Below are 22,874 nucleotides of genomic sequence, written 5' to 3' on the forward strand. Positions count from 1 at the left end.
CCCACTGATGTCGAGTGCTAATTGAGGACAGTGTGAGTTCGCTTGAAAACGCTGCACAGTTGTGGAAGGCAGATCTCAGAGGAAACAGGGTGGAGCAGAGCTAACCTGAAGCCAGCCTCGTAGCGGGTGTACATCTAAGCATCCTTGTTCAGTTTGCATGTTATTGACTCACATATTTATTCTACTTACTATTCAACCAAATTAGCTTAGAGATGAAGGTGAATTTCAGAAGCACAAATAAACACACCCACAACATACAAGCAGTACGCACTTACACACATACACACATACACACACACACACACGTTAGTAGTATACACACGTATACTTTCTCTCTCTATTGGTTTCCCCTGCTCACAGACTGTGCAGTAGAGCAGCTGTTAGGCTGTGTGTAGAATCAGTGTGAGTGAGGCAAGGCAAGGTGTGTGTAAAGTGGGCTGGTGTTCTGCTGCTCCCTCTGTCAGATTAGAAGGCTGATGTGTTGACACTCTCCCCACACTGTCAGCAGGAGCACAACGCTACGCTATAACCATGGAGCTGCACTGGTGAGCCTCCATGCTCCTTCAATGACCTATCACTCACTACTACACTTCTTAAACATCAGGTGCCCATCCATACCCCCCTATTGGAACTTCATCTACCTCCCCTATACACCCTCCTGGAAGGCCTCATCAGGTCCCATCCTGGGCCTTGCCATACTGCTGGAGAGGAGAACATTGATGTTTAATTATTCTAATTGAAGCAGCACCCCTACGGCAAGCCAGCAGTGTTGCACAGTGTGTGGACTTGACACAACATTGACGGTAATTACCTGGAGTCAGATAGAGACAATAGCTATTACTCCATCAGGGAAAGGAGTGATGAGACCATTCTACACTCACATAGCTCGCCTCACGCAAAGAGGCAAGCATCTTAATGTCTGCAGCTGTAAGATTCATTCCCCAGTCTGTGTGGTAATTTGTGGTCAAACATGCATGCACACAGGGCAGGGCAGCAGGTAGCCTAGCAGTTAGTGTTTCTAGCTTGAATCGTTGAGCTACCAATGTGAAAAATCTGCCAATGTGCCCTTGAGCAAGGCACTTAACCCTAGTTGCTCCAGGGTCGCCGTTAATAATGGCTGACCGTGACCCCAATCTCCAAGGCTCTCTCAGGGGGATTTTTGCACACTTGTACATGTGTGAAATAGGACAAATGTAAGCACCGACCAAATAAAATGTTATATTATTACAATATGCACATGGAAAAACATGGGCCTGGTCATGTCTAGCCCACTCACCCAGTCTCATGAAATATGCAGGTAGCGTAGAGCCTCAGTTACCCTCTTCCCTTTGCTTTCACACTCAGACACAAACAGCTACAAAAGGTCATGAAAACATACAAATAAAGTGTTGCTCCAGACAGATTGAAACTAAAACGGCCTCTCGTGGGTTTTCCTCGAAAGGTAAGGTTGAATGTTAAAGCAGCCTTGGCATCTTTAGAGCAGACAGTTTCAGACTGCTGTGCCCCCTTGGGTTTTGATATACAGTAGCACATGGAAGAATCACTGACGACTGTAAGAGTCTAGATTGACATTCAAAAAGCAATTTGTCTCTGAGACCTACCCATTAAAACCCTACTTCCCCTGTTCTTTATTAGGACATCAGGTCATAGAATCCCTTTTAAATCCAGGCCCACTGGGGAAAAACTGGTGGAATCAATGTTGTTTCCATGTCATTTCAACCAAAACATGTCATTTAATCAGCGTGGAAAACCTGATTGGATTTGCAAAGAGTCATCAACGTAAGGGAATTTGGTCTTTTTTTTCCCATGTTGAATTCATTTAGTTGATCATTAAAAAAATTAAAAAAACTCGACTTGAACTGACGTCTGTTCCCAGTGGGGGGGGGGCAACAGTAATGGTGAACTACCAGACTTACTAGCTAGATACTCTGTTGCTGTACTATAATATAATGTATTAAAATGTCCCGGTGGAGGATAACTTTTCATTTCGTCATATCATGGCCTTTTCTAAACACTAAAGGGCAGTTTTGTCATGGGCCTCTCCACAGGGAATCTGGAATGCCTGATAATACAGATCAGTAGAGTCCGGCCTGTTATTTCCCGAGCTCCTCTGGGCGCATTCCGGAATGGCATCAGTGGGAAAGAAGGAGAGAAACGACCGGTCCGGTCGAGGAAGAAGTGTTTGTGGATGTGAGGCCCAGCTGTGTAAACAGAGGTGTGATTGTTAGCGTGTGGAGTCGCGTACCGACAGACTTCCAGACGGTGTCTTGGTGTGCTGTGGGTTTAGCCTTTGGCTCATGGTCTTGCTGGGGTGATTGGTGATGTGATGGGCCTCTCTAGTTACTGCAGAGTAGTTTAGACAGTCAATACACAAGATTCCTTTTTTTTGTAGTTGTTATTTTGCTCACAGAAATGAATACAACCTTCAAAGAGTTTTTGGGCTTTTGATTAATCTATGGCGGCGGCTTGTATGTACTTATTATTCTGTTTCTCCACTGTTATTGTAACTCACAGTTGATGAGAAAAAAGTCCATTCTACACTTAAATTGCATATTTGCTACAGAATGTTAGCTAACCCCTGTAACTCTCACTCTGAGGTCTCCTGGTATGGTTGTACAGAAGTCTGGTGATCCATCAAAGGCTAGTCAATGGCAAAACGATTACCCCCCTGTCGTGTCCCTGAGGGCAGGGGCACGAGGCGCAGTATCAATTACCCTCAAGTTAATTAGCATAGATCTACAGACCAGTCTGAGGGTCTGGGTGTCGATAACTCAGCTCTGTGCAGCCCTGTGCCACTGAGCCAAATCAACCCTGACTCCTATAGCTGATGGGACAGTGGGGGAGAGAGGGAGAGAACAGTAACTAAAGCTGTAGACAAATTAGATTCCCTCGCAAATGAAAGAGGGGAGGTGCTAGTGACAATAATGGCCTGTAAACGAGACGTTAAGTAGTGATCAGATCAGCCTTCTCAACCCCTCCATGTTTTATTTTTGCAGAGCTGAGAACCACATCACAGGCAACGGGATCTATTAAACGAAGACCGGCTTTTGGCTGAAAGGACCAGTGACCCTGTGTTATGTGAACCGTGTCTTTCAATAACTCCCAGCTAAAAGAGGCTCTAATTGGCTACCCATGGCAATCAACACCTACTTACAGCCATATCAAGATACAATTAGAAGGTACACAATTACATGTATTAACAAACAGTAAGCAAGACAGATGGATTCCCTATACAGTTCACACTAGTTATGAGTTATCATACTGTATCATACCTCCTCTGGGTGGTCTACTATAGAGCTGCTGTATGGAGCAAAGCCTCTTCTCCACAGCACCTGACCAATACTGTTGTAATCCACAGACTCAGACTGCTGGCTCTGCTTCACATAGAGAAACAGAGAATGTGAGGAGGGTGATCAGGAGAGAGAAATATCAAAGAATATTGACCAATTTCCATGCATTCAGATCACAGCCGTGACTTACGGAGATGAATGGGAGAAGACAGGAAAAGTGAATCAGAGAGACAGAAAAGCCAGACTGCTAAGGCTTGGTCAGACCCCTGTGTGTACATCGGCACCCACTATCAGAAAGGCATATGTTAAATTGGTCAGCCAACCCAATGATCTGTCAGTTCCTCTTGATTCACTGGTAGAATGGTCAAATACAAATTGGAGTCCCACAGGGATGGTTGCGCTTCGTGAAAGTGTAAACACACACATACAGTAACAATCGACTATTGTGAACGCAATCTTGAGGTTTTGAGAGAAGCATACAGTACAGCCACCATAGGGAAATATGTCAGATAAAGTTGTGTGATGATAATAGTTTTAGTCTCAAGCACAGAGATGGAAACAGTGCGAAACAAAACCCAACGTCCCTGGCAGGGATCACAGAGCCAGCCAGTTCAAATGAGTTCAGATACATGAGAAATGTAGTGAGAACTGTTTCAGCTTTCCAGTATGAGTGAATGTTGGTGAGAGGGATGAGGTTGTATAGGAAGGTTGGCTAGGAGGGGGTGATTGAGTGGTGTAATTTCAGCTCCCATGCTGCGCTTTGTCATGTTAATGGTATTGTAACACTGTTGCAACACATCAACATCAATAACACATGGGGCTAAATGGCAGCTGAATACCCCATGAAGTCAAATAACCAGTGGGGGATCATTTCTGTGAAAAGCATAGCAGTTGCATAGAGTACCAGCTCAAAGTTTGATCACACCTACTTATTTCAGGGCTTTTCTTAATTTGTACTATTTTCTACATTGTAGAATAATAGTGAAGACATCAAAACTATGAAATAACACATATGGAATCATGCAGCAACCAAAAAAAGTGTTAAACAAATCAAAATATATGTTATATTTGAGATTCTTCAAAGTAGCCACCCTTTTTCTTCATGACATCTTTGCACAATCTTGGCATTCTCTCAACCAGATTCACGAGGTAGTCACCTGGAATGCATTTCAATTAAAAGGTGTGCCTTGTGTGCCTAATTTGTGGAATTTCTTTCCTTCTTAATGCATTTGAGCCAATCAGTTGTGTTGTGACAAGGTAGGGGTGGTATACAGAACATAGCTTCCAAATAAATGCTTCACAGAGTTCAAGTAACAGACACATCTCAACATCAACTTTTCAAAGGAGACTGCACGAGACAAGCCTTCATGTTCGAATTGCTGCAAAGAAACTACACTAAAAGAAACCAATAAGAAAAAGAGACTTGCTTGGGACAAGAAACACGGCAATGGACATTAGACCAGTGGAAATCTGTCCTTTGGTCTGAGTCCACATTTGAGATTTTTGGTTCCAACCGCCGTGTCTTTGTGACACAGAGGATGATCTCCGCATGTGTGGTTCCCACCATGAAGCATAGAGGAGGTGTGATGGTGTGGGGGTGCTTTGCTGGTGACACTGTCTGTGATTTATTTAGAATTCAAGGCACACTTAACCAGCATGGCTACCACAGCATTCTGCAGCGATACACCATCCCATCTGGTTTGCGCTTAGTGAGACTAACATTTGTTTTTCAACAGGACAATGACCCAAAACACACCTGCAGGCTGTGTAAGAGCTATTTATAATATAATAATAATATATGCCATTTAGCAGACGCTTTTATCCAAAGCGACTTACAGTCATGTGTGCATACATTCTACATATGGGTGGTCCCAGGGATCGAACCCACTACCCTGGCGCTACAAGCGCCATGCTCTACCAACTGAGCTACAGAAGGACCACTATTTGACCAAGGAGAGTGATGGAGTGTTGCATCAGATGCCCTTGCCTCCACAATCACCTGCCCTCAACCCAATTGAGATGGTTTGGGATGAGTTGGACCACAGAGTGAAGGAAAAACAGCCAACAAGTGCTCAGCATATGTGGGAACTCCTTCAAGACTTTTGGAAAACCATTTCTCATGAAGCCGGTTGAAAGAATGCCAAGAGTGTGGAAGCTGTCACCAAGGCAAAGGGTGGCTGCTTTGTAGAATCTAAAATCTAAAATATATTTTTTTAACACATTTTTGGTTACCACATGATTCCATATGCGTCATTTCATAGTTTTGATGTAGTCACTATTCATTTACAATGTAGAAAATAGTCAAAATAAAGAAACACCTTTGAATGAGTAGGTGTGTCCAAACTTTTGACTGGTACTGTAGATATATACTATTTATAACAGATCAAAAACATAAACGCAACATGTGAAATAGCCTATTTCGCTCAAATGATTGTCACAAATGTGTGTACATCCCTGTCAGTGAGCATTTCTCCTTTGCCAAGATAACCCATCCACCTGACAGATGTGGCATATCAAGAACCTGATTAAACAGCATGATCATTACACAGGTGCAACTTGTGCTGAGGGAGCGTGCAATTTGCATGCTGACTGCAGGAATGTCCACCAGAGCTGTTGCCAGAGCTTTGAATGTTCATTTCTCTACCATAATCCGCCTCCAACGTAATGTTAGAGAATTTGGCAGTACGTCCAATCGGCCTCACAACAACAGACCACGTGTAACCAAGCTAGCCCAGGTCCTCTGTATCCGGCTTCTTCACCTGCTGGATCATCTGAGACCAGCCACCTGGACAGTTGATAAAACTGAGGAGTATTTCTGTCTGTAATAAAACCTTCTTGTGGGGAAAATCATTTTGATTGGCTGGGTCTTGCTCCCAAGTGGGTGTGCCTATGCCCTCCCAGGCCCACCCATGGTTGCGCCCCTGCCTGCCCAGTCATGTTATATTGCTAGAATAGGGCCTAATGAATTTTAATTGACTGATTTCCTTATATTAACTCTAAAACTGTAACTCAGTAAAATCGTTGAAGTTGTTGTATTTTGTGTTTATTTTTGTTCAGTATATTTATGTTTCTGACTGAATGTAATATACATGATGTATTTGTCAACATTTCAGACGAGTGGTAAAACAGAGGGAGTTAAATTACTCGTGTGTGCATATTTGTTGACTGCAATGGTGGCATCAGTGCTATATATCTACATCTGAGTTAGTATTATTTGTTGATCACTATGGTTGATCCTAATATCTCTTTCATATCAGAGTGCAGTGTCTTTGTGCCGTGTCATATTAAAGTAATAGCCAGTTGCTGAAACAGTGCTACAAACATGCCTAGAGACACCATACTACATACTGTACAGTATATTCATGTCTGCATTGCATTCCCTCTTCCTATCCAGGTGTCCCCTCTGGTCCCAGAAACGTCATCTCCATCGTCAACGAGACCTCGGTGATCCTGGAGTGGCATCCTCCAAGGGAGACTGGCGCCCGTGATGACGTCACCTACAACATCGTGTGCAGGAAGTGTCGTGCAGACCGGCCATCATGCTCCCATTGTGATGACAACGTGGAGTATGTACCCAGGCAGCAGGGTCTGACCGAGACCAGGGTGTTCATCAGTAACCTGTGGGCCCACACGCCCTACACCTTCGAGATACACGCTTTCAATGGAGTCACCAACAAGAGTCCCTACCCTGCTCAGCACGTGTCCATCAACATCACCACTAACCAGGCTGGTCAGTGGCATTGTACAGCACCATGCGTTGGTTCTCACACCATGTGTTCATATACAGCCTCCACTGGCAACCATTATAAAGCTTTGTTCTGGGAATCAATTCTTCTAGGCTTACATTATATTAATCTTCTAAATTATTCATGGTATCACACAACAACACATCAGTACTTCTGGCATTTCCTGTCTTTTAAGCTGGAGACATTCTTGAACCAAAGACAACCTTTTGATCTTTTGTCAAGACTGTTTTGGATTATTCATTATATGTTTTTTAAATATTCAAACGTCACAAATCGGTTTATTCGTTGTATGTCTTTCACAACATAGACACCATTCTGGAGGTGGAAGTGTTGTCACACAATGCATATCTATATCGCTTTATTTATGCTACTGAAACATCATATGGACGTAGTAATTTAAATGTGAGGTAAATAGTATCTGGCTCTGTCAAGCTTGCGTCGGTTGGTGTACTAAAGTGTAATAAATGAAGGAGACATTGTTTCATTGAGAAGCCATTCTAATAATCAGTGCTCCTGTCACACGCTATACCCCACGGGTAATGCCAGGGCAGCCAACGGCCCACTTTGTCCAGACATAGGAATCGTTGTTAGGAAAACTTGAGAAGGATTCCAATTATGACTCTCTGCCTCATTCCACTGTGAATGTTCCCTGAGGTACATCAAGATTGTCTTGCACTGCTATATTACATTCACTTCAATGGCACCAAGGTTTGATTTATTTTGTACATTTGATTGAACCTTTATTTAACCAAGGTTACTGAGCTCAGTGAGCTAACATCGTGTTCAGTCACATTCAGTTAGAATCCTGTTGAACCAAACAACAGAGAGCATAGGGAAGACCTGTAATCTGTCATTATACCATGGGACGTATACATACAGTACACTACCTTATTTTAACGCAGGGGTTCTCAACTACTATTCAAAACGGTTCGGTCACTTACATTTCCTAGGTGGCAAACGTCCGGATGGATAGGGTCATTTATCGGCATAGTTACAAACCCCCACCTCGCAACCCATGTGTCTCTAAACTGTTCATACTGTTCATACCCCTCTTTTTGGCAGAGAGAAAATATAGCCATTTTAAACCTAATTCCTACAATTCTACACATTCTACCATGGCTTATGGTTGTTCATGTGATACCTGAGTGACTCAACAAAATCAATGGGGGCCCCCTGTGGGTCGAGGCCCATGGGCATGTAATCTGACCATGATAACTACACGATTTAGATAGCTGGTTAGCCTAATTTAACTACGTAGCTACTACTGTAGTTCATCAACTAGACATTTCATACAGGTTATAAATAGCTCTCTAAGGTCTGTCAGTGAATGACATAACAAGAGGAAAACTGCCCATGAATTACTCAACAGCAGTAAGTAGAAAGCACGACTGATTTCACAAAAACATTATTTTAAATGTTTCATTTATTTGGGGTCGGATCCTGCGGTCCGTATTGACCCCGTGCTAGGTCTGTATCCATCAGGATCCGTGGTCTGCCAGTTGAGGATGGCTGTTTTAACACATATTTTCCATACCTATAGTAATCTTCTGAGATGCCCCACTGCAGGTGAGACATAGCTCAAAAAAAAAGTTATTCACTTAGAAATGTCCTTGTTTTAAAAATAACATTAAATTGATCATAAATACAGTGTTAATGGTGTACATGACTGATATTTAATGGAATATCTACATAGTCGTACAGAGGCCCATTATCAGAATGTGTTCTTAATTAACTGACTTGCCTAGTTATATAAAGGTTCAATAAAAATAAATAATAATAAATAATCAGCAACCTTCACTCCTGTGTTCCAATGGCATGTTGTATTAGCTAATCCAAGTTTATCATTTTAAAAGGCTAATTGGCCATTAGAAAACCCTTTTGGAATTATGTTAGCACAGCTGAAAATTGTTGTGCTAATTAAAGAAACAATAAGAAACAATTCTTTAGACTAGTTGAGTATCTGGAGTATCAGCATTTGTGGGATCAATTACAGGCTCAAAATGTGCAGAAACAAAGAACTTTCTTCTGAAACTCGTCAGTCTTTTCTTGTTCTGAGGAATGAAGGCTATTCCATGCGAGAAATTGCCAAGAAACTGAAGATCTCATACAACTCTGTGTACTACTCCCTTCACAGAACAGCGCAAACTGGCTTTAACGGAATAGAAAGAGGAGTGGGAGACCCTGGTGCACAACTGAGCAAGAGGACAAGTACATTAGAGTGTCTTGGTTGAGAAACAGACACCTCACAAGTCCTCAACTGGCAGCTTCATTAAATAGTACCCACAAAACACCAGTCTCAAACTCAACAGTGAAGAGGCGACTCCAGGATGATGGCCTTCGAGGTAGAGTTACATTTACATTTAAGTCATTTAGCAGACGCTCTTATCCAGAGCGACTTACAAATTGGTGCATTCACCTTATGACATCCAGTGGAACAGCCACTTTACAATAGTGCATCTAAATATTTTAAGGGGGGGGTGAGAAGGATTACTTTATCCTATCCTAAGTATTCCTTAAAGAGGTGGGGTTTCAGGTGTCTCCGGAAGGTGGTGATTGACTCCGCTGTCCTGGCGTCGTGAGGGAGTTTGTTCCACCATTGGGGAGCCAGAGCAGCGAACAGTTTTGACTGGGCTGAGCGGGAACTGTACTTCCTCAGTGGTAGGGAGGCGAGCAGGCCAGAGGTGGATGAACGCAGTGCCCTTATTTGGGTGTAGGGCCTGATCAGAGCCTGGAGGTACTGAGGTGCCGTTCCCCTCACAGCTCCGTAGGCAAGCACCATGGTCTTGTAGCGGATGCGAGCTTCAACTGGAAGCCAGTGGAGAGAGCAGAGGAGCGGGGTGACGTGAGAGAACTTGGGAAGGTTGAACACTAGACGGGCTGCAGCGTTCTGGATGAGTTGTAGGGGTTTAATGGCACAGGCAGGGAGCCCAGCGAACAGCGAGTTGCAGTAATCCAGACGGGAGATGACAAGTGCCTGGATTAGGACCTGCGCCGCTTCCTGTGTGAGGCAGGGTCGTACTCTGCGGATGTTGTAGAGCATGAACCTACAGGAACGGGCCACCGCCTTGATGTTAGTTGAGAACGACAGGGTGTTGTCCAGGATCACGCCAAGGTTCTTAGCGCTCTGGGAGGAGGACACAATGGAGTTGTCAACCGTGATGGCGAGATCATGGAATGGGCAGTCCTTCTCCGGGAGGAAGAGCAGCTCCGTCTTGCCGAAGTTCATCTTGAGGTGGTGATCCGTCATCCACACTGATATGTCTGCCAGACATGCAGAGATGCGATTCGCCACCTGGTCATCAGAAGGGGGAAAGGAGAAGATTAATTGTGTGTCGTCTGCATAGCAATGATAGGAGAGACCATGTGAGGTTATGACAGAGCCAAGTGACTTGGTGTATAGCGAGAATAGGAGAGGGCCTAGAACAGAGCCCTGGGGGACACCAGTGGTGAGAGCGCGTGGTGAGGAGACAGATTCTCGCCACGCGACCTGTCAGGTAGGACGCAATCCAAGCGTGGGCCGCGCCGGAGATGCCCAACTCGGAGAGGGTGGAGAGGAGGATCTGATGGTTCACAGTATCGAAGGCAGCCGATAGGTCTAGAAGGATGAGAGCAGAGGAGAGAGAGTTAGCTTTAGTGGTGCGGAGCGCCTCCGTGATACAGAGAAGAGCAGTCTCAGTTGAATGACTAGTCTTGAAACCTGACTGATTTGGATCAAGAAGGTCATTCTGAGAGAGATAGCGGGAGAGCTGACCAAGGACGGCACGTTCAAGAGTTTTGGAGTTCCTCTGTCCTGTGTCTGTGTGTGTTCTTTTGCCCATCTTAATCTTTTATTTTGATTGGCCAGTTTGAGATATGGCTTTTCTTTGCCTAGAAGGTCAGCATCCTGGATTTGGAATTGGATTAGATAACACAACATGCCATTGGAACCCAGAAGTGATGGTTGATGATAATGGCCTCTGTATGCCTTTGTAGATATTCAATTAAAAAAATCTGCCATTTCCAGTTACAATAGTCATTTACAACATTAACAGTGTCTCCACAGTATTTCTGATCAGTCTGTTGTTATTTTAATGGACAAAAAATGTGCTTTTCTTTAAAAAACAAGGACATTTCTAAGTGACCCCAAACTTTTGAATGGTAGTATACATGGAATATGTTGGTACATACAATAACACTACTAGAGCCTAGCCAAACATGTCATGTATCAATGGCGGAATGTGTAAGAGGTATGTTGGCGGTGTAGCTACATCTGCTGGAACAGTGCCTTGACTAGGAGTTTAGAAATGTCTCCTTACTGGCTTTTACATAAATAGCAGATGAAATAGAGTTAGCTAGGACAGGTTTTGAAATGTAACCTGGACTCGGGGGTAGATGACGTTTAACACAGTAAAAGAAAATCTGGGACACTCAAATGTTACGAATTAAAATTCATATGATATGTTAGGAATTACAATTTGTATGTTATGTTACGAATTGCAATTCGTACAATATGTTATGAATTTGCAAAAGATTTGAAATATTACAAATGACAATTTCTTGTGGCTAATGTTAGCTAGGTGGCTGACATAGGGCTAAGGGTTAAGTTTACGGGTTAAGGTTAGGGTTAGGGGAAAGGTTAGCTTACATGCTATGTAATTGCAAAATATCTTAAAAGTACTAAGTAGTTGCTAATTAGCTAAAATGCTAATTGTAATGAGATTCAAACATGCAACGTTTGGGTTGCTAGACGTTCGCTTTATACACCCACACATCCACACTGACCAACCTCCTTTCTTCTTTGCCTTAAGTCATCATCAGTTTATGTAAATATACTAAACATAACATATCATACTCATTTAAATAGATTTACTATGTTACGTCTAGTCAATGAGACCAGGCTGTGAAATGATGAGATTGAGAACATTGGCTTGTAGAAAGAGGACTCGAGCAGAAATGAGAACGTAAATTGCCTTTATTACCTAGTAGAGCTAATAGTCCCCATCATCTTGCTTGACAGGGTAATTGCTTGACTTGACAGCTGGATATAGATAAAGAAATAGATACACCAAATAGCCAATGCCAGTGTCTTTTGTAAAAATGGCTGTAGTAGTAATGAGTAGGTAAGAAAAATGGTCTGTGACATTGTATTATTGTCAGGTAATTGTGCCGTTTCAGCTGTCTGAGAAGCCTTTCATGTCATGGCTGTGTAAGGAGTTATCTGTCATGTTGGGAATAGAAGGAGTTGAGAAGCAGTGGAGTAGATGGATGTTGAACTAGAGTTACCTTAAACGGTGAATGAGTTGGTTCTATTGAAAGGATCCGTTTGGAGGAGACTGGTTGGAATAGTGTCACTTTCTGAGGTTCAGAGTAAAGGAATTCTCTGTTGAGGAGAGAACTAGTTGTGGTTCAGTAAGGGACCATTAGACATTATTCAGGCAGGAGTGACAAAGCTGACATGAACTCTGATAGATACTCTTCTCCTATCCTCTCTCCTCTCCTCTCGGACACATTGTGGTGTGTTTTATCATGCATACCTGATTTACCACCAACCGAAGACCAGCTTACATCTTGGAACTTTTCAGTTGAATGTAAAATGTAATAGTACACATGCTTTTACCATTGCCTTTTACAGTTTCTACATTCTCTAATGTAGGAAGTAATGTCTGCGAAAGTCTGCTAGAGGGTGTCATTCCATAAATTCAACCAGAACTGTTTCAGGTAGTTCTAACAGAGTAACTGACAGTAGCAGGCCTGAATGATTGAAGCTCACAGAGAACTGTGCCAAACCCGCTACTCTGGCACGACTTTGGGGCCCCAAACTTTTCCCATACTGGCATAGAGTTAATGTGGCGGGTGATGGTGCTCAGTGGAGGCTTCTCTACAGCCCAGCAAAATGTGTGCTCAAGGGAACACTTCTTACAGTACACATACTCCTCTCAGGTACATTTAAAACGTGTCTACTGTTCCATGGGTAGGAGATGTCTGGTCAAAAGTTGCATTGGTCTACATAAAGGGATCCATGTTAACCTAAGCCTCTCATAAAGAACACTAAACCGTGTGTCAATTTGTAGAGAGAGATTTTGTTCTTTGTTCCATCAGTGTGATCTTAGAGTATTTGAATTCATCAGACAGACTCGTGAATTCCCAAGCTGAAAATCTGTCATAGTGCTCTCAAAAACTGTACTAATCATTGAACAGCTTCAGACGGTTAGTCACAGAAGCTCTGCTTCTGACACTAGTAAGACTGCATTTCAATTTCTCATGGAATATATATTTCCAGGCATTTTCAATCTATGAGGATTCAAGAATCACTGCATCAGCTAATCCCATCCTCCATGTCACTAGTATTCTGCAGTCATAGGGGTCGGTCCTTCCTTACCGAAGCTCATTCACCCATGACACCATTAGATGAGACAGGAAAGGCTTGCAATGACTGTATTATTTGGCACCATATACACATAAGTAAACACCTCAGAAAAATACAGAATAAAATCAAGGTATAAGAGTAGCTACAGTAGCCACTGGCAGTTAGCTATATTTAATATCTTATCACAGAAAGCCATGCTCTTGTGTTCTGGTCCGTTTGTCTCCTGTGTCCTATCGGGACATTTGGAAATTGCATCTGAACCAACATCTTGTAAATAAGAAAAAAATAAACAGATGGAAATATTCCCCTAGGCAGTAGACGTTCAGACGAATAACTCTGTGAGATAACAGGCTATGTCTGGCTATCAGGAGGACTGTCTGTCTCTGTGTGAGGGATCCTTGATGCTCAACACTTCCTGCGCCTGAGTAGAAGCATTATCTAGAGCTATAAAACATTCACAGAGACCCGAGAGAAAGAGAGTGAGAGAGAGTGAAAAAAGAGAAAACAATGTGTACAGGAAGAAAAGATAGATAAATAAAACAAATTGTAGTAAGACAGAAAAAAAAAATCATGTACACCTAACAAAAAATGCAACCATTTTAAACATTTTCTGAGATACAGTTCAAATCAGTCAATTGAAATAAATTAATTAGCCCCTAATCTATGGATTTCACATGACTGGGTATTGAGATATGCATCTGTTGGTCACACAGTAGATACCTTCACACAGTTGCCTCATGCAGTGCAACACACCTCCTTCACATAGAGTTGACCAGGCTGTATATTGTGGCCTGTAGAATGTTGTCCCGGGAATATTGGCGGGAACTGGAACATGCTGTCGTACGATCCAGAGCATCCCAAACATGCTCAGTGGGTGATATGTCTGGTGAGTATGCCGGGCATGGAAGTACTGGGACATTTTTTCACCTTCCAAGAATTGGGTACATATCATCGATTTGCCCACTGAAGATGGTTACAACACCAAACTGCAGTCAGGTCAAGACCCTGGTGAGGATGACGAGCACACAGATGAGCTTCCCCGAGACAGTTTGTGCACAGTTTGTGCAGAAATTCTTCGGTTGTGCAATTCCACAGTTTCATCAGCATCCGGGTGGCTGGTCTCAGACTATCCCGCAGGTGAAGAAGCCAGATGTGGAGGTCCTGGGCTGTCGTGGTTACACGTGGTGTATGGTTGTGAGGCTAGTTGGACGTACTGCCAAATTATCAAAAAGTAGGCAGTTTATGGTAGAGAAATGAACATTAAATTATCGGGCCACAGATCTGGTGGGCATTCCTGCAGTCAGTTGCACGCTCCCTCCAAACTAAAGACCATTATGTGCCGTTATGTTGTGTGACAAAACTGCATATTTTTGTGGCCTTTTATTGTCCCAAGCATAAGGTGCACTTGTGTAATGATCATGCTGTTTAATCAGCTTCTTGATAATCCATCCACCTGACAGGTGTGGCATATCTTGGCAAAGGGTAATTATCACTAACAGGGATGTAAAAAATGTTTGCACACAATGAGAGAAATAAGATTTTTGTGCACATGGGGAATTTCTGGAATCTTTTATTTCAGCTCATGAAACTTGGGACCAACACTTTACATGTTGCGTTTATATTTTTGTTCATTGTAATTTTGATCCAAATTGGTAAAGTAAGCCAGGGACATGTTGTCCCACTCCGTAATGAGACTTTCCTATTGATGTAGATTACCTGATAAAAAGGTAACATAGTTTTGTCTGATATACAGTATGTGATGAACTTTCTTTGTACCTTTCTTCCAACAAGCTCTGCCTTATTATTTTGGGAAGCAGTCTTGGGATATGGGGAAGTAGGATTCCCCTGGTAATGCCTGGGGACTGCTGCTTCGTCCTTTAGGTCTCCGGTGGGATATTCTTACCTTGTGAGAATTGAGGGTTCTCAGAGGATTGGAACTCTTGACAGTTTTACCGCCCTTATCTTGCTTGTTCAATTTCTCCTCTACACATTTTCCTCCTTGTAAATCCACACACATCTTGGAGACATAAAAAGAGCAACACGCTGAGGCAGGCTTTTGAGAGCACTGCTGGTTTACCTAAAAATGGATTGGCTACATGAAGCCCAATAATTAAAAAATGATAATGAAGACATCAATGTCTCTCTAGTAACTTGTCATATTACAAATTATAGCCTGATATTCGGGGGGGGTCTCTATTTTTTTCACTCCACCACAACATAAAATTCCCTCAAAATATTCCCTCTCCTGTCGCACCGGGGCGAATCAAGCTCATCTAACCTTTTGCATGGCGCATGGAGATGCAGAAACAAGAGACCACATAGACCTATTTGGCTAAGCAAACATTCAGGAGAATGTAAGCAGTTACAAAGGAAGCTTTCAAAACTGGAGTGAAGAAGCAGTAAATACTGTATGTTGAATGAGTATGAGCTGTCTGTCATCCGTGAGCAATCAGGGTGTTTTTTTTTGGTTCCAGTTAGAACCCATTTTGGTTCCATGTAGAACACTCTGTGCAAAGGGTTCTACATGGAACCCAAAATAGTTCTACCTGGAACAAAAGGGATATACCTAGAACCTAAAAGGGTTATCCTATGGGGACAGCTGAAGAACTCTTTTTGGTTCCAGATAGCACCTTTTTTTCTTAGTGTAGGTCTAAAACGTGAGCATGGAGAGCTACAGTACACAAGTTCGCCAAAATAGCTTATTTATTTCAGTCTAAGAGTTACTCTATTTACTTACTTTTGTAGCTCTCCATCAGAAACTCACTTTTTGTGAACAATTGACTTCCTCTCTCGGCCCAAGTTTAGCTGAACTGAGCCCGACAGAATTTTACCAAATGTGAGTCATGCCCACCCAGACCCTCCAATATAGCTTTAGGTGTGTGGCCGGACTCCACATCTGTGGGGGGGAACTGTCACGCCCTGACCTTAGTATTCTTTGTTTTCTTTATTGTTTTGGTTAGGTCAGAGTGTGACATTGGTGATGTATGTGTTTTTGTACTGTCTAGGGGTTTTGTAGGTTTATGGGATTGTTTACCATCTAGGTGTTTATGTATGTCTATGGTTGCCTAGATTGGTTCGCAATTAGAGGCAGCTGTTTATCGTTGTCTCTAATTGGGAACCATATTTAGGCAGCCATCTTCTTTGGGTATTTTGTGGGTTATTGTCTATCTATTGCCTGTGTTTGCACGTTTGTATCATAGCGTCACGGTTGTTTTGATATTTTGTACAGTTTGTTTAGTGTCTATCTTTATTAAAACTATCATGTATTCACATTACGCTGCGCCTTGGTCTCCTCCATACGACGAACGTGACAAAATGTCAAATGGCTTCTTTGAGTTTTTGTGGCTATTACTCAGACAGCCGTTCAGACCTGAGCATGAGGTCTAGTCTAGCATACCAGATTTATTTTCTTAGAGAACTGAGTGTTTTTTTCTCCCTCCTCTCTGATTTGGCTCCTAATTCACTCAGCCTAGTGCCAGCTGAAGTCTGTGACAACAGACAAGAGAGGCGAGAGGAGAGACACACACACACACACACACACACACACACACACACACACACACACACACACACACACACACACACACACACACACACATACATATTCAGTATATATATAGCGTTACTTGTCAAATATAGTTTGGCCTGTTCCGTTCACCGCTCAACATAAACCCTATGACTTTGGCCTGTGTGCTCGCTTTATTATACAAGTGGTCCAAAAATATTAAACATTTGTGTTGAGGATTTTCCAATCCATTTAGCTAGACTTTCACTCCCTAAAATCTAGCCAATTTCATATCTCATAGTCCAAAAATGAAATCTTCAAATAAAAGGAAGTAAAAAAGGAATTGAATTAAATAGTCTGCTTGAGTTGAATAGGCTGCTGCCTCACCCCTAGCCAACCTCGGCGTAATTCATAATGCGGCGCAAAGCTGGAGCAGCAGTGCATGAAAGAGAGAGCCAGAGAGCATCCTCTCACTGACTGACGACTATCCCCACGCTTCTATCATCCAGAGCAGCAGTGTACAGACAGCCACCTAACAATACTAACATATCCTCCTGCTGCTGCTGCAGTAAGGTGGCTCAGTCACATTGAACTGCTGGGCTGTAAGAAAAACATATACAAACAGATACACCATTAAGTAATAATGTGTCTGTGATATTGGCTCTGAGGGTAATGTCCAACACTCCTCCACTCTCCATCCCTGGTGCAGGGCTTGCTGATGTGCACTCCATCCCTCCCCTGGGTTAAGATGATGGGTTGGTGGAGATGGTGGCCTGGGGCATTGGAGTGGTAGCAGGGAGAGAGGGAGGAAATGAACAGGCACTTTAATTTGTTAAACATGTTATGTGCATTTCAACTTTATTGCTCTCTGTAAATCAAATGTGCTATAAAGTGAGCTCAGTTCAATGCCATATCATTTTTGTAATAGAAATACTATGACCAAGCATACCTCAGTCCTGCTCAAAGGAATGGTATGAAGACATCATACATCTGTAGTGTTTCGTAAGAGATTTGAAAGCCATTCAATGAAATGTGACTCTACAGTCAAGCATGTGTTTTCTTCCTATCAAGGAAAACACAATTCAAAGCTTCATACAGTTTCAGCACAAAATACCTTTATTTCACAACATTGATGAAACATGTACAGTGGGACTGTTCCTATACTAAAGAATGCTAAGGACGTATCCAGGCAGTTAACCTTACCTCATGTTTGTCTGTTCCCTCAGCTCCCTCCATGGTTCCCATCATGCACCAGGTTAGCTCCACCATGAAGAGCTTCACGTTGTCATGGCCACAGCCAGAGCAGCCCAATGGAATCATCCTGGACTATGAACTGAGGTACCACGAGAAGGTAAGACAGTATTTTCAAGTTCAATGTTTGTAATAAGAACTAGATTACACGAGCAGATCATTATTGTCTACCAGGGGCATCTCCCTTACTTTCAATGGAAAGATATCCAGAATCTTGTCTCTGATGGGTGAATATTCTGGGCTGGTATTGGTCTACCAAGCTTGTTGGGAATATTAGCCTTTATTCCTTTATTTATCCTTTTCCCCATCAGACTCAATATTCATGTGCCATTACACTTGACACGTTTGGTGTAATTTGATTCTACCCTCCTGTTTGAGTCATTCCCCCGGTTGCCTTGGAAAGCGTGTGCCTGAGATTGCCTTAGCAACCTTGATAATTGTCCATTAATTGCGTTTAACTGGAGTCTGCTTTAGATGAGCACAGAGCACTGGGTTGCTAGGATACTGCAGTTCTTGGACCTAATTTGTGTGAAAGGTGTTCTCTTAGGCTGGATCCTTCCGCTGGCCCTGTCTAACCCGTGGCTCCTCCACACAGCCTATTCTCCCCTGAGTAGAGGCAGCACACACGGCCTCTCAGCTCTATATCATTAGGTACTAAACATGCAGCTTCCCCTATGCTTAGAGAGGGCTGCCCTGTATTCTCTCTCTGGTCTTATATCAACTCCATCGCCCTAGCCTCGCTCTGGCTCTCTCCGTTTCCTCAATAGTTCCCTACTCCCTCTTGGTCTTTCTCTCACTCTGTTTTACAGTGTGCTTCTCCATTGTTGTGTCCATTCCCTCTTCATTTTCCCTCTGTACCTGCTGCACCTCTACAGTCTTCTGTCAATATCCTTCTCTGGCTCTCTTCTTTTCCTCTCTGAAATAGTATGGTCATACCTATGGAGTTCATGGATAGGGTGTTTTTTATTGAAAAGACTGTGTTTACAGTCCTGTCCACCCATAAAGCCTGCAGTTACTGTAATATTGTCTATCATCCAGCATAACTGTCAAATGTGCTCTTTCAGAGAGTTTGGTCAAAACCCTCTATGTCCTCTGATGACTTCGTTGTTGTCTTGGGATTCTGTGAGAGGCTGTTATTAATAAGCACTTTGTGTTCAGTTCTGACAGCACGAGAAGAGGGAGGCTAGCAACACTCTAGCTGGCCTATTTGAACCGGCTAAGTTGCTTCAAAGTAACTAGCAATTTTAGCATTGTAGCTTTTAATGGACAGGACCACAATTGTTTTCATCTGTCTGCCTTTGTCTGTGGGGCGGAAGGTAGTCTAGTGGATAGAATGTTGGATTAGTAACTGAAAGGTTGCAAGATCGAATCCCGAGCTGACAAGGTAAAAATCTGTTGTTCTGCCCCTGAACAAGGCAGTTAACCCACTGTTCCTAGACCAGTTAACCCACTGTTCCTAGACCAGTTAACCCACTGTTCCTAGACCAGTTAACCCACTGTTCCTAGACCAGTTAACCCACTGTTCCTAGACCAGTTAACCCACTGTTCCTACAGTTAACCCACTGTTCCTACAGTTAACCCACTGTTCCTAGACCAGTTAACCCACTGTTCCTAGACCAGTTAACCCACTGTTCCTAGACCAGTTAACCCACTGTTCCTAGACCAGTTAACCCACTGTTCCTAGACCAGTTAACCCACTGTTCCTAGACCAGTTAACCCACTGTTCCTAGACCAGTTAACCCACTGTTCCTAGACCAGTTAACCCACTGTTCCTAGACCAGTTAACCCACTGTTCCTAGACCAGTTAAGTTAACCACTGTTCCTAGACCAGTTAACCCACTGTTCCTAGACCAGTTAACCCACTGTTCCTAGACCAGTTAACCCACTGTTCCTAGACCAGTTAACCCACTGTTCCTAGACCAGTTAACCCACTGTTCCTAGGCCATCATTGAAAATAAGAATTTCTTGTTGACTGACTTGCCTAGTTGAAAAAATACATGTGTGTGTCTCTCCCCATCCGCTAAGCTATCTAGAGCTTTGGCAGTTTCTGTATTTCTCTTCTGTCCTGAGACCGTAGTAATATTTCAGTATAGAGACACACCTTTTTCATCATAGCAGAAGTCTGAGTGAAAATCACGGGTTTAGGATGAGGTGGTTTCATTTCAAGACTCCCACAGTGTTTCCAAAGACACAACACAGTGCTGAACACAATCATTTCCTCAGGGTTAAAATAGTAATATCGTCAAGATATGAATAGGGATATTTGCCTGGACCGCGGTCATATTGCAAAGTAGAGATGAAGAGAGAACCTGAAACTTCTGCTGGTTTCACTGAAACCCTCAGAAAGATGGCTCCACACACGTCACGCTGGGATTCAGCTGTTCCTGGCTTGGAAGGAGAATAACGAATTCTACTATTACCCCAGGACCAGGTTAGACTCCCCCACAGAGAAGAATGGAGAGAATCCTGGATCAAATTGCATGGATACTGGTCTGAGCACTTTGTTGTACTTCCATTCTCTTTGATCTACTTGCCTAATGTGATAGCTTTATTCACCTCTGTCTGGGCAAAAGGAAAATGGGTCACAACTAAAAGTGAAGCCTTTTAAGTTTTGATCCCATGAAGTCATTGAAGACGCCCACTCTAGCTCGCATGATGCTGAGTGGAGTATTAGACATCTTTGATATTCACTAAAAAACAACAGCCCTGGAATAGGGATCATACCTGGTGAAATAGATAATTGTGTATGGAGGGCCAGCGTAACATGTTGAGTCCTGTCCTGCCATTCCCTTCCTAATTTCACCACCCCCCGTCCAGTGTTTCTGTGTTTTAAATGCCAGTCGCCCAGCTGCACTCGCCAGAGAATGTCTGGAGCTTTGGGGGTGGTTTAGATTGGGGATCGGGCCTGGATTGCAACGATTGACCAGTGAAAGCAGAGATAAGGTCATCTCTATTCTACCAAAGGTTTTTTTTTCTCTTCTCTTCCTCTTATTCCTTTTCTTGCTCTTTTTAGACTGTGCAGACAATGAAGAAGCGGTTGGTTTCCCAATGGGACAGCACACTGATAATGTCAGCACTCCCTGTCACAATATCCCATTATGTAGGAGAAGAGTCCTACCCCAAGTAATGCTCCAGTACAAACTCCATTCCGCATTCTCTGCCTGTGTGAGGAGAATTCCCTTTCTAGCCTGTGTTGAGGTAGTGGATGCCATCTTGGCCTTCTTGCTGAGCATCAAAGCTGGTGTGATGATAAGCGGTGAGAATATTGACGTGAAGGCAAGGTGCATTCTGCTATTGAAAGTGAAATGGCAAGGCAACAAGGCATATTCATCCGTCGGCTTTGACTGAAGTGCCACAGAACACTGCAGGGCTGAACACTGCAAGGCTGAACACTGCAAGGCTGTTGAGAGTTCAGTTCACAGTCCACCTCCGCAGCTCTGGGAGTCTCTCCATCCCTCCCAAATCTTTAAAGAGGCCAGTCTAGGCGAGGATAAGGTCAAGGGTAGGGTGGGTTGGAGCTTCAGAGGGATGGGATTGGGAGGGTGGTGCAATCAGGCATTTCTGGGGAAGAGAGATAAGTGGCCTTGGGCATTTAAGGAAAGCCAGGCATTATTCAAAGTCCCCTGTATCTAATTCTGCACTGGACCTTGTCATTTAGGCAGTGCATTGCTATACTCTTAGAAAAATGAGTTCCAAAAGAGTTCTTCGGCTGTCTGCATAGGATAACCTTTTGGTTTCAGGTAGAACCTTTTTGGGTTCAAAACCAAAAGGGTTCTACCTGGAACCAAAAATGGTTCTTCAAAAGGTTTTCCTATGGGGACAGCCGAAGAACCCTTTTAGGTTCTAGATAGCACCTTTTTTTCTAAGAGTGTACAGATGTAGGATTTTAATTTAAGCCAGTTTGCTACAGCAGGAAAATAATCCTGCAGCAACAGGGAATGTAAATTGTTATGTGGATTATAATTAATGGATTTATTTTTTGAAGGAGTTGATAGATTTTCCGTTAGGGTAAATCAAGTCTGACATTTTAAAGTGTAAATGTCAAACTTTAAAAGCCTTTTAAAACCTTAAATACACTACAAGTTTGCACTTCCTGGAGTGCAGATAAATTCTCAGCAACAATAGAGTAATGAAATTATGATCCTACATCTGTAAGGAGCAGCTATCTTTCGGGGTTTCAGTTGCATCTCATTTCGGCTCAGTGTTTATCTTCTGATAGAGAAAGGTCAGAGCCTCCATTAGCTGAGGAGAGCTCTCCCTTCCTGGCTGTGTCTCTGTGGGTCGGCTGTGTTTGTGTTTCTGCTGTGTATGCACACACTTTTCCTGTTATCAAGTACCACTATGGAATAGATACTGAAAGTAGCAGGCAAAATGTGTCAAGTTTTTATGTACACCAGCAGACCTAGCCTGAAATACAAATACCAAGTCACATTCTCACTAAACACTTACTAAACACATGCTAAACACTGAACATGCTTTTTTTAATTAGCTGTTTTATGATTTGGTTATACTCTTGTGAATTCTATGGTGTTTACTAGATTGCTTGTAGTTTTTAAAGTTGTCTCTCTGTAATTGTGCAATGACTTGGTGCTGCCTATCTTGGCCAGGTTAGAGAGAAGAATGTACATACCACAGGAGGCTGCTGAGGAGAGGACAACTCCTTGTAATGGCTGCAATGGAGTAAATGAAATGGTATTAACCACATGGAAAGCATGTGTTTGATACCATTCCATTTA

General features: G+C 42.9%; 1 protein-coding gene across 1 annotated transcript in view; it reads left to right on the forward strand.

Annotated features, from left to right (window-relative positions):
• The window catches only part of LOC124037065 (ephrin type-B receptor 1-like), a 173,257-nt gene that overhangs the window by 110,922 nt on the left and 39,461 nt on the right, over window positions 1-22,874 (forward strand). Inside the window, exons 5-6 of the mRNA XM_046351699.1 lie at window positions 6,685-7,020; window positions 18,114-18,238. Of these exons, the coding sequence (XP_046207655.1) occupies window positions 6,685-7,020; window positions 18,114-18,238 (461 nt within the window). The remainder of the gene's footprint in view (window positions 1-6,684; window positions 7,021-18,113; window positions 18,239-22,874) is intronic.

Source organism: Oncorhynchus gorbuscha, linkage group LG06 (genome assembly GCF_021184085.1).
Source record: "Oncorhynchus gorbuscha isolate QuinsamMale2020 ecotype Even-year linkage group LG06, OgorEven_v1.0, whole genome shotgun sequence".
Lineage (NCBI taxonomy): Eukaryota > Metazoa > Chordata > Actinopteri > Salmoniformes > Salmonidae > Oncorhynchus > Oncorhynchus gorbuscha.